The following is a 12,734-nucleotide window of genomic DNA, read 5'->3' on the forward strand; positions in this document are numbered from 1 at the left end:
TAGCACGATCAAGGATCTGGAAGTACTGATGTTCAGCATTTCAGTGGCACATGCTGTACCTAGAGAAAGCTTTGATGAATTCAGTACATACTAGGAAGAATTCTTGATGGATTCTCTAAACTTTGAATGTTGGCCTGTGTGCATGTGTGTGCATGTGCATGTGAGTATGGAAATCAGGGAGAGAGTGAAAAAGAGAAAGAAGCCTCGATTTCTCCTGAGATGTCACTTCTGAGTGCTGGTGCTTTGAATCAAAAGTGTCTTAAGGACATGTACCCTTGATGGAAATTGTAGACTGATTTGAATTTTGTACACACCAGGCATTCTCCCACTTCTGCATAGCTCCTTCCTGATGGCCTTGGCCAAGGCCATTTCTGTCCCACTCTGCATGCACGTGCACATTGCCATTCTAGTCACTCAGATTTTACCATAGCCTGTCATCAAAACCAAACTGGTTAACCATAAAAGTGCCTGGGTGTGGGGCAGGTAGGTACAGGGTGGGTGCTCAGCTAAAGCAGAGCTGGGTTTATGGGCAAAAGGGACCATTCAAAGGACACCAGGGTACTAGAGACACTTCTGAAGACACTGAGTCCTACCAGAGCCTAAGGTAGTTCTCAAGGGCTCCGTGGTCCATGCATGTTGTTCTGCTTTGTGTTCTCACACAGTGAAAGGGATTTAGCTTACCCTGGCCTTATGGTCTAGTGATTAAGGGAGCCAGATCTCATATACCCAACTATGGTTTGAATCCCAGTCTTGGTGGCTTGAAAAGCACACTGGGCATAGGCTTGCTTTGCCCCAAATTCCAGCAAGAAAGAAATGGAGAAGTGATTGCAACATGACCACACCTCATTAAGGGCAGTTTTCTCCCTCTCCCTTTCTCTCTTTTTCTCTGTATCTCTCTAGTGAGTGCATGTGCCCTCTTGCAATTAAAAAAAGAAGAAAGGAATGTAGCTTACAAAGGGCTATGGTGCTTGACCAAGGCCAACATTAATTGAAGAAGATTAGGAGAAGTGTCTGCTAATTATTTAGACTCTGGAATGGAATCAGTCATATAATTATGTCCAGTGTCTACAAAATTCTGGGGAACAGGAATTGAGTGGACCTGGTTTCTGCTTCCAGCTCAGGTACTAACCAGTTGAGGACTCTGGACAAGTGACTCTCTGAGGTAAAGAGATATCCAAGACCATTCTAGGCAAATATTCTGATCTTTCTAGAGGTTTAAAAAAAATATATAGTTAGAATAGGATAACTATATATAAAAAATATATAGCTAGAATCACACACACACACACACACACACACACACACACACACACATATATATATATATACATATATATATATATATGGTCGTTGGAAAAGTCATGACATTTTTCTATGTTTTCCTATGCAAAAATGCATCATGACTTTCCCAACAACCCAATAGCCGTTTATATAATAACTATTGATTTCAGATGCCAAATGAGTACACAAATATATAAAACACACACATGGTTCTAGTTATATAATTGGATATACCAACTGAATATACAAACATACAAAACACACACAGTTACAGTTATTTATATGGTTATATAATTTTAATTGTACGTACAAATATACAAAATGCACACACATACAATTTGCAAAGAATCACATGGAGCAATCTCATTGTTCATTTATTTTTAAAATACATGTACTTGTTTCTGTGATACACTTATTTCTTTGTTTTGAATATAACCTAGAGGGAAGTATATAAAAGGCATAGCTTTTTCCCCCCTAAATATTAAGAAATGATCTGAGATGATTGACAGTTGAACAGAATTTCCATTGTTGGTGTCTATACTTTTTTATATGACCTCACACCTTCTATAGTACTTGTATTTATTTAAGGTTGCTGACATTGTTCCTCTGCCCTACAACTTGGAGGGTACTTGCTACTCTGATCTTTATAAACAGCAGACTCGATAATGAAAACATGGCAGCTTGAGCTTCTGTTCAAATCTGTCAATGCCTCCATAACTTCATTTTCATGCATTCTCTCCATATTAGGAAAAGGGCTGAGGTAAGAGGGAAAAAATTCCTGAAGGATATAACCATTTTTTCCTTTTCCCATAGTTTCTTCAGACCCTTGCATAGGTTTTGTACATATGTGTGGTTTCAGATTTGGTAAATTATGTACTTTCAAAGCGGGTCAACGTCAAAATCAGCTGTGACTGTTAGCAAGGTGGATGGAGCTGCACAGATGCGGCTTGCAGATGGCGGGGAGTGAGGGGCTTGGTGCACAGAGCTCAAGGTGCAAACAGAAGCTGTGAGAGAAAATGCAGCAAACTGTGGTTGGTGTTAAAACTGCCCCTGGGGAAAATGGCACCCACACCAATGTATTCTAGTAGGCCTCCATTCTCTTTCGAAACTATAACAAAATAAATGCTGGAAGTTTGTATGTTAAAATGTTTTTGCATAGAAAAAGGACAGTGCTGTTCCATTGAAAAGGAGTTGCTCTGACAACATTTTTTAGTTCTCTTCAAAAACTCATCTGAATGGAATGTTGACTGTGGAATATGTGGAGTGTCAAACTCCTATCCAGTAAGTTAGCTACTAGATCTAGAATTCTAGATCTTTCTTTAGAATCTGTTAATGGGCGGGGGGTGGGAGTGGTGGAGGGGGAAGAGCCCTGAAATCTCACACAATTTCTAAAGAACTTAAAGTGCTGATGAAGGCCAATGTACCTACAAGAATAGAAGACAGGGGCTGCTCTGTGGTGCTGCTCCCAGGCTACATGAAGGGACTTCAAAAAGTTCCTGGAAAAATGGAACAAACGTGTTGATTTTATTTTTTAAAAATGTTGGAATCCAATGGGACCGCAGTTAGCGTAATGGCTATGTCGCTGGACTACCATGTAGTCCACCTTGGTTCGAGTCCTGGACCCAGTGGCTTAAAACTCACACCAGGTGCGTGTGAGTGCGTGCCTAAGATCCCGAGAGGAGAATGGAGGAGAAGGGATTGCAGCGTGGCCATCCCCCCGGGGGATGATTTCTCGCTTTCTATCTCTCTGTCTCTCTGTCTGGTTAGCGCACGCGCCCTATAGCAAAAACCTCTCCAAAACCAAGTTGGAATATAAGACCAGACTTCGGTGTGGTGGTTAAAGTGACTAGATCCCATTAACTGACTGTGGAGGTTTGGGTCCCGGATCCTGTGGCTTGAGGGGCACCCTGGGTGCCATGTGCATGGGTGCCCAAAATCCTGAAAGGGAGGAAAAGTGGTGGAGAAGGAAATTCAATGTGACCATCCCTCATAGGGGTGCTTTCTCATTTTCCCTGTCTGTCTCCCCTCGGTAAGGACACATGCTCTCTGGCAAATAAAAATAAATATTGAAGTCCATGCGCAGTGTTCTCATTTTCCATGACCTTTTCAAAGACTCCTCATAATTGATTGATTGTCATATCCTATAATTTCCTACTCAGTCTGACACCAGGAAAAGTCCTTTTAAAAAGTCTTTATCTCCACCGAGGACATTCAAAACACTAGGGGTAAAAGTTAGATGGCTGGCAAAGATGGTAAAGCAGAAGCTTTGCAAAATGCTAGCAATGCACATTTCTCTGTGTAATGGACAAGGTTTCAAGATGTGACACGTTGAGTCTTTGACTTAGACTCTACTTAACATGAGTTTCATATTTACACAAAGAAGCATCAGTCTTGAAAGCATCTGAACAAACCCAATAGACAAATTGAGATTTGTATTTTTGGTGACTTTTTCCATTTGGGTCCCCTAAAAGGCTGGGGAACTCACTATCGAAAAAGAAGTTCATTGAGAAATAGTCACATTAGGTCCATGGAATGGGAGGGCAGTGTTGCACACAAAATCAACAATTCTCTAACCAAACATCTATCGTGCAGCAAAACAGAAATTATTGCATACTTTTATTTTAAGGCAAAAAACTGAATAGAAAATATCTTACTTTAGTTCTCCCTTTTTCCTTCCTTTCTTCTTTCATCCCTTCTTTCTTCCCTCCCTTTTTATTCCTTCTTTTATTTCCTCATTCTCTCCCTTTCTTCTTCTCTCCCTCATTGCTCTCTCCCTTTGCCCTTTCTCCCTTTTTTCCGTTATGATAAGGCACTGACCCTCAAGATAGAGACTTGCATTCAGACTCAGAAAGTGGACAGGGCCAGTAATTATTAAGCAAAAAATAACCTCTAATTTGCATTCATACAAAGTATGAATAAGTATTTTACCTTTTGAATAGAGGGTTATTATGTGGTATTTTTTTAAAAAATATTTCTATCAAAGACAAAAAAGTGTCTTAGGTAAATATAAGAATGGCCATGTAAAGGCAAGTTTCATTTAACAAATTCCATGGAAAAAATTATCTTTAAAAATTTAAGGTGTTGGACGATGGAATTGTGAGAATTTAAAAGGATGAGGACATGGGGGAGGGGACTATTTCCAACTGCTTGAGAGATACCTCAATCCCACAGCTAGGTTTAGCGGGCCTGATATAAATAACACCACCTTCCGAGGCTGTCTGCTTTTCTCTCGCTCATTCAAATACAGCCAGAGACTCAAGTGTGGTTGTGGGCTTTGACACTGAAAATAGGTGTGACTTTGACTTCATTTAACTAGATCTCTGCCTGCCCCCCCCCACACCTCTTATTTTGCTTTCAGTATATCAAGAATAAATATTCATCTCAATCATTTTTCTGCAACTTCCAAGGGCTGAAAGATCTAAAAGTTTCTCTCTTCACCTGCAAAGTGATGCTGCATAGAAAAACAATACTGCAAGTCAACTGGGGGCATGGCGGTTAAGGAGGCCAGAACCCACATAGCTAACTGTGTAGTTCAAGTCCTGGACTTGATGTCCTGAAAAACATGCTGTACATGTGTACATGCCTTCCCAAAATCCCCAAAGGAGAAATGAAGGAGAAGGGATTGCAGAATGATCAACCCCCATGGGCAGGGGAAGGAGGGGTGCTTTCTCCCCCCTACTTCTGTATCTTTTCAGTGAGCATATATATATATATGCACCTTCTAGCAATTTTTTTAAAAAGGAAAGAAACAAAAAAAATGTTGCACGATAAGGCAGGGGAAGCACATCCTGTCTGGGAAGATCTTTGTTGCCAGGAGTGGCAAAGGCTGCATCTAACTCACTCACAGTCCATTCCCAGCTTCCTCTGCTTTCCTCACTCTACAGGCTAGAAAGGAACAGCCCCATTGTCCTAGACTCCAGCAGCCAGAGGCTTATGACATGGTTCTAGCCTAAGCGATAAGTAAATGGAAGTTTTATATAGATCTCTTTTTTTCCTGAATAAAAAGACCAGATCCTGAGAAAAAGAAGGAGATGAGGTCTCCCATCTTACTGCGGGGACAGATTGGAGGTGTGGGGGCCTTTTTACCCTAGGATCATCATGGTGGAGTCAAAACACAGGGGTATCCTGCATCCCACCACCTCAGCCCTGGGCTACTCACTCCTGAACTGCCTGTCTACACACAGATGGATGCCCATTTGTTTAAGCCACTGTGTCCACTGTGCAGCCAAACACAATCTTCACTGCTAGACCTGAGCAAGAGCTTGACTCTCCTTCTGTCATTGTAATAAAATGCATTCCAGGTCTCTTCTGGATACAGTGTTCATTTCTTTATCTCAGCTTCTTCTCTGGCATTGTTCAATGTTATCAGCAGAATGGGGGGAAGAGAGAGGTAAGAAAGGAGCATAGGGGTGAGGAGGAGAGAGGGAGAGACAGAGAGGGACAGAGGTTCTGAAAACTGAGAGTATAAGAATAATCTCTCCAACAAATAGTGAAGCCTGGCGTGGTGGCACATTTAAAGAAAGGAGAAGAGAGGTCAAGGAAGAAGAGTTTCAGGAAAAATGTTTAGCAGATTTTAATTTCTATTTAGGCAGCAGAGCAACTTCTCATTATTTCTCAGAGGAATGGGTGTGCTGGAGAAAAAAATAATGAGAAAATGCCTTTTATATGCGAAATGGTAGGATAACGATTTTCCACTAGAAAATCAAATATCAAGGGATAAAAGAATTTGCTTCATAATGTTAAAGTAAGATTTGTGATGTGCTTTAGGGTGCGTTTCTCTGATGTATTCAAAGATTTTGAACAGGAACTTGGTAACTTGGAGGCAAGCTTGTCTAGAACATTATTAGTCCCTTTTGCAGAACTCAGATGAGACACAAAGACGTTTATTGACTCATCTAGGTCACTAGGAAGTTACCTGAGAAACTGAAAATTTGCTTGAGTTTCCTGTGTAGGCCTCTCCTCTTATCCCCAACCAGACAACCAGACAAGCCTGCCTTCATTTTTGGACTTTCACAAAGTTCATGATCGCAAATGTTCCTAAGAAGTGAGGACATTGACAGTGTCTCAAAGCCCCAGAGAATCTGCACGTGGTTCAGCAGCAAAATGGTTCTTTAACAAAGAAAATTCTTTAAGGGAAAAAAAGTTAACTCAGAAGTCTCAACCCCAATTCCACAGAGCAACATCTCTGTGTCCTGTGTATTCCCACCAAAATGTACATTATAAGGCACCCCAATTAACTTCAATATTTAAAAACAAAATAATTTGACTTCAGTTTTAAGTATTGTTTAATATTTAAAATTATAGAAGTCAAATTATAGAAGGGCTCTATTCATTTCTGCCCTCTTTATGGGCACTTAGGAGGAAAGGAAGGTGGCCTGCTGTTGTAAAGCCATTTGGTCTGCTCCCAGAACCCATGGGGAGTCCTATAGCTCTATGTTGGCCAGGCTGTATTCTGCCTAGACCATTCTTTCCTTTTTGTTTTCACCTTCCCCACCTGCTCCTCTCCAGCTCCGGTATCACTTTCTCTAGGGAGTCTCCCCTTATGTCCAGGGCATTATGACCTCTGCTGTCCTAATGCAGACAGAAGTCAACCAACTGCTGCCTTAGATAATTGAACACCAATGGCCATGGTTAGTGGGTACTGCATACTTTTTACAGCCAGATGCAACAGTTTCCACAGCTGAGTTAATTAGCCTACACAGCTACCTTAACGATAGGCGCTTCCGTCCTCAATTTGCTTTGGAGGAACTAAGGATACTGAGAGAAGCTCTGTACACTTGGACTAAAGCCAGAAAAGTGGAAAAGAAAGAGAAGGCTGTCACTCTTACTGAGCATTCTCCCCATTCAGAGTTCCTGCCCCAATGCTTTCTTCTAATGATAGCTGCTCTTATACAAAGGAGACTACACAAAGATTGTGGAAAAATGGAATTAAAGAGTGAGTGTATTTTGATATCAGAAAAAGGGAAAGCTTTGCAGTTTTTTCATAATATGTATTTTCCATGAAAACCCTCCTACACTTCCAGGCTCCCTCTTCCTGGGCCTGGTTTCTCTGTGAAATTCATGTGTGCACTATCATGGAGCCCTCCTTTCTTTCTTTTTTTTTTTTTATTTTTTGAGAGGTTTTTGCTATAGGGCATGTGCGCTCGTCAGACAGAGAGAGAGAGAGAGACAGAGAGACAGAAAGCGAGAAATCACTCCCCAGGGGGATGGACACGCCGCAATCCCTTCTCTTCCGTACTCCTCTCGGGATCTTGGGCATGCAGGCACACATGCCCGGCGTGAGTTTTAAGCCACTGGGTCTGGGATGCGAACCGTAGTCGATTATGTGGGAGTCCAGCGACATAGCCATTACGCTAACTGCTGGTCCCACGGAGCCCTCCTTTCTTCAAGCATCACACCAGCCTCGCTTTCTCAGCAAAGGATCTTGTCTTTTCTGAGCTTTCCTGTCAGATCCCCTGTATTTCAAGAGAACAGAAGAACCTCCCAGTTACTCATTTGCCTCTAAAAGGCTTCTTGATCTTTGGGTTCTCGGTCGCTGCTGTTTCTGAAGAAGCTTCTGGTACAGTGTCCCAGCACTTGTAGTGTGAGCAGCTGTGGGCCTCCTGCATCCTCCCCCTCCCCCTAGCTGGCAAAGTGAGTCCAGGAACTTCTGAAGCATAGGACAGTGCAGCTGAAAGAAGCAGAGTAGAAGTGGCAGCTCTTTGGGGGATGGCTTTTTGCTCCTTTAAAATGTAAACATTTCAAAATTGCTTTGCTATTTTCAAAGAGTTTTTTTAGCACGCTAAGGGACTAAATGGCAAAGGGTATAAGTATGAATTTGGATAGCTTTTTTTTTATAGTTTCAAAATGTGTGGGTAGCTTCAGATGTGAAACTCCATCTCACAAAGGGGGAACTAGGGTCTGAACTTCAATGCCCAGGGGAGCAGCTAAGATGTCTCATCCTACAGTTTCCCTGTGGGCCAGGGGTATTCAGATTTGCTAAGACACACTATGAGGGGCTGCACTGTGTCCAACCCCCGGCCCCAATTCCTCCACATGTGACTGAGCTTGAAATGTATTTGGAGAAAGGACCTTCAAAGAGATAATTAGGGTAAAACAAGATCACCAGATAGCCCTTATTTCAGGCTGACTGAATAAGGCACTTCAGCTGTCCTCACTTTGCTTTGGAGAAGAGATGAGTACACAGACACACACAGGGACAACCATGTGAAGATATAGTAGAAGGTGACCATCGATAAGCTAAGGAGACAGCTCTCAAAAGAAACCAACTCTACTGACACCCTGATCCCAGACTTCCAGCCTCTAGAACTGTGAGAAAGCAACTTTCTGCTGTTATTTTGTTAGGACAGTCCTAGAAAAACAATACAGATTTCATACTGTGGCCAATGCCACAGATCATTTCATCTATGGGTTTCTGTGATCATAAGTCTTCAGTTGAACCTGAAGAAATGTCTTAATAAACATTTTTCTGAAAATAATAGCAAAGTGTTACTTTTAGAAAAACACACAACCGGTATCCAGCCTTGCATTCCATTCGCTAGGTTTCTCTGGTAGGGTAAGTTCGCTCACCGAGGAGACAAGCAACGAGTCAGTGCTGCTGAGATTTTACCTGTGGTTCTAGGAATGCAGAGGCACATCAGCGCTCAGGCTTTGCACAGACCACTAAGCCACTTCTAAGAACAAGTCTACCTGAGGTATTTTGCAAAACTATGCGTGTGCAGAGGTTTTTTCCTCTCTACACCTACCCAGGCTCTTTTTGCCAGCACATTGCGTTTTATGAGGGTCCAGTGTTTGGGCTCTGTAAGAATTTTATGTTGCAAACCATGTGTGATAATTCCAGGGAATTTCAGGCACATCTCATCTTCCAGCATAAGCAAATTAAGTGAGAATCTGGTGTGGTATGACAGAAAAAGAGCTGTGTTTTCTGTGATAGACCACGTTCATTTCGTGTGCCAGTCTCCCAGACTCCAGTTGTCATCTGCAGTAACTGAGCAATGGTTTGCTTGATTTCATACCTCTCTTTCCCCTCAATTTCCACATGGGTGTCTGGCTAAAAATGAGTTATGAGTTTCCTTCTGTGAGAATTGCATAGACTGATAAAGTACCATCCCAGGAAGAAAACAAGATTCCGTTTCCCCCTCCAGCTCATAGCTGCAGTTGGGGAGGGAACACTTGCTGTAAACTATAGGCAGCGAGAAATGACCCCACTGAATGCTGGGACTGGCCTATAGGAACAAAGGAAGAACTCTGGGGGGGAGCAATTGTTGGAGGGATGGCAAGTCTTATAGCCTTAGACAAGAGATAAATGGTACCAAAAGAAATAGTATTTGCCACTCCTCTGGCTTGGTGAGTGACGTGGACAGCTATCCTGTGTGACTGTAACCTTTGTGTTGATGGATGACTTGGATGAAATTAGCCAGGAAACTGCCAAGATTTCGCTAAGTCCTCTGAAATGAAATCCCAATACACTATTATTGAGTTAGAGATCCTGAAAGGCACTGAGTTCCTTTTATTGAGAAGAAGACCTCTTTAGAGGAGCCCTTCTGAGTTCTGGAGTAGACTACGGCCCTCTGCAGTTTGTTGCCTTGAAAACTGATTAACTCTTGTTCCTAAACTGGGGCAGGTAGTCTGACATTCACTAGGTACAGGAGCTGTGAGGCTTCCTCAGTGGCTGGACTCCTAGTTCCTGCTGTCTGCGCAGGTCACTATGTCCCCTCACAGTCTCTGCCTTGGGACCAGTGAGGACAGCTCTGAAGGCCAGCAGTAGAAATGCAACCTGTTGCCAATGGAAGGTTTAAATATTTCCTGAATCTGTCTTCCTGAGTTGATAAAATAGGAAACAATAATCGTTTGTAGGGGATATTAAAAGCAGAGTGAAGGCAGGAAGACCTTTTGTCTGTTATTCTACAAATATTGCTTCCTTTGCTTGTTAGCAGCCCAGAGGAAATGCAGCGAGGGAGCAGTTCGCAGCTTCTCACCAGCGGCGGCATCTGCTGTACCGGCCGAATGGCGCTCCGAGGATGTGTGACTCATGCATGTCCTCATGATTCAACTTCACTAAAATTTCCTCAGCTGCCAGTAAAGAGGTACTTGAACATTCTTGAATTTGAAGCTTGCAATTGGAATTGACTTTGTTCCTCTTCTCTCCCACTACCTTAATATTCACACACTCACGCACACACACGTGCATGCGTCTAACACACACACACACACACACACACACACACACACACACACACACATCTTTGTTTTAAATTTTAGGGACCCGGAAAAGTATAGAGCTCTGTGGCATTTACAATGGCATTTGTTGTGACGAAGTGGCTGGCAAACCCTCTGCATTCCCCTGCTCACTTGGCTGTATGAATAAATAATGAGTCACAGATACTATTTGGGCGTGCACAAGAGTTTTAGCCAGAAAATTAATTATTCTCCCATCCCTTCCCATCACACTCCATCCCAGCCCTGCCAAGCCATCAAGCCACACTTTGCAGGCATTGGTCAAAGTGCACGCCCAGACACACTGCAATGCCTGCATGACATTTTTATGTTATTATTTTTGTTTGTTTAAGCATGGCCCTCTTTTACCACAAAAGATATACAAAACTCACATGCACACACACATACTCACACATTTGCCACTCAACTGCAGCTTTGCACATTTCAAGAGGCTGGTCTCAAAAACGCAGACAGGTTTTCCACACCTGCTGTTCCTATTCATAAGAATGCAACCTAATGACTTAAGCCCCGAGGACACTTGACTTGGGAAACTTCTTCATTGCCTTCTTTTTCGAGAGAGACCTCTGTAGGCAGCAATTTGCCTGCTTTCTCTCTCGAAAGATGCAGTTGCCTCTTTGTAGTGAGGCTGTAAGGAAGAACACAACATAGTCCCATCCTGTGTTTTTAACCTAAACAAATCTGCCCAGCTCCTGTGCTCTGCCTTTCAGAGGCAGCTTGAGTTACCACCGTGGCCCTGAAGTCTCTGGGCTGTGCTGGGTGAAGGAGTTTCTGAAAGCCTTCATCTCCTGCCCCACAAGGGCACCAGCCCTTCTCGCTGGCTCTGTGCATGTGCCTGTGGAGCCCTGGGGCAAGCTGCAGTCTGGGCCACACATGCCGAGTTAAGGATAACTCAGACAGAGTCATTCCAGGCCAGGGACAACAAAATAAAATGCAGGGAGCTTCATGCATGCTTTATAATCTCTAGGACTTTAAACAAGAGCAGTCCGACTTACTCGTACTTGACAAGGTTTTCACACCGACTGAACACTACAACAGCTTAGCTAAGTATTTATTAAAACATTTCTGAAGAGCTGCCATCTGATGAATAAGTAATTCAATAGCCTTGTAATCATATGCCTCAGTTTTAATTCCTCCCACAAAACAGACAGGGACCCAGCAGGCACCGAGATGTCTCTGCACCCAGGCTGCTATTTCACTGTATGTAAAGCTGAGCAAAAGGAGATATTAAAAGACCAGCTTGTACTCACCTCTCACGAAGCACTGTGGGTACGAAGGAAATGACTCAAATATGCTGTCTGAAGCCATCACTTCTTCCTGAAAATGCACCCTCTGATGAAGGCGAGGGACTCAATGATTCTTCTACCTTAGGAGCGAAAACCAAGAAAGGTCACTGTGTTCACCTCACTCCTGACCGTGGCTGTCTACATCTCCCTCTCTTTCCCCCAACCCCCAACTCCCTAAGCCCTGTGAAGAATGTACCTTTGTGAAACAAATATTCAAATTGTTAAAGATTAAAAAAAAAAAAAAAAAAAAAAGAAGCGCCGTCTTAGCTGTGGGTTGATGATGCTTACCACTCTGCGAAACTCTGTGGTTTGCATTCAGTGTGATTCGTCCTGCCTGCTGGCCACTACGCTGGGCTCAGGCTTCTGACACTGCCAGGCTACCCAACTTGTGGTTCTGTGGTTGTTGATGAGGCCCAAAGAAGTTTTCACACAACCCAAATTACAAATTTAACTGTTCCCCTTTCCATAGCCCATCTTAATTGGTTCTTGCCAATCATGTGACTTAAGTGATGTCAACTTTTTTTTTTTTTTTTTTAACTTTCTGAGCAATGCCCTTCCTTCTCTCCACCTGCCCTCCCCCAGGCTAGGCAAGAAAATAGCCGAGTAGACTGCAAGAGAGGGAATGCAGAAAAAAGTGACTCAGTCTCTTATTATAACCCAATGGTCTTTGCTGATTTAGTACAACTCGGCTCCTGTTGTTGTTATTTGTGGTTTTGGGAACTACTGATTATTTTGATAAAGATTTCATTGCTGCTTATTCAATAGTAATTCAATGCTGGCATGAAGCTGCTGCTCAGACAGGATGTGGATCCTGTCATTAAAGTGCTAGGCATCAGCGCAGGGAGAGTTCAGTCCTTGGTAAAGATCACAACAGCATAAGTGAAAGTATAAACGAGAAAACTAAATACAAGGAAATATTTTGGTGAGAGTCTG

General features: G+C 42.8%; 1 protein-coding gene across 1 annotated transcript in view; it reads right to left on the reverse strand.

The window, feature by feature from the left end:
• LOC102496134 (runt-related transcription factor 1) overlaps positions 1-12,222 on the reverse strand; it is a gene marked incomplete at its 3' end in the record, with an annotated part of 291,565 nt that extends 279,343 nt beyond the window's left edge. The window contains exons 1-2 of the mRNA XM_027773948.1: positions 12,090-12,222; positions 11,766-11,881 (exon numbers count right to left, since the gene is read on the reverse strand). Coding sequence (XP_027629749.1) covers positions 11,766-11,823 — 58 coding nt within the window. The remainder of the gene's footprint in view (positions 1-11,765; positions 11,882-12,089) is intronic.
• Between the last annotated feature and the right edge of the window lie 512 nt (positions 12,223-12,734).

The sequence above is a fragment of the Tupaia chinensis genome, unplaced genomic scaffold (genome assembly GCF_000334495.1).
Source record: "Tupaia chinensis unplaced genomic scaffold, TupChi_1.0 Scaffold000392_1, whole genome shotgun sequence".
Taxonomy (NCBI): domain Eukaryota; kingdom Metazoa; phylum Chordata; class Mammalia; order Scandentia; family Tupaiidae; genus Tupaia; species Tupaia belangeri.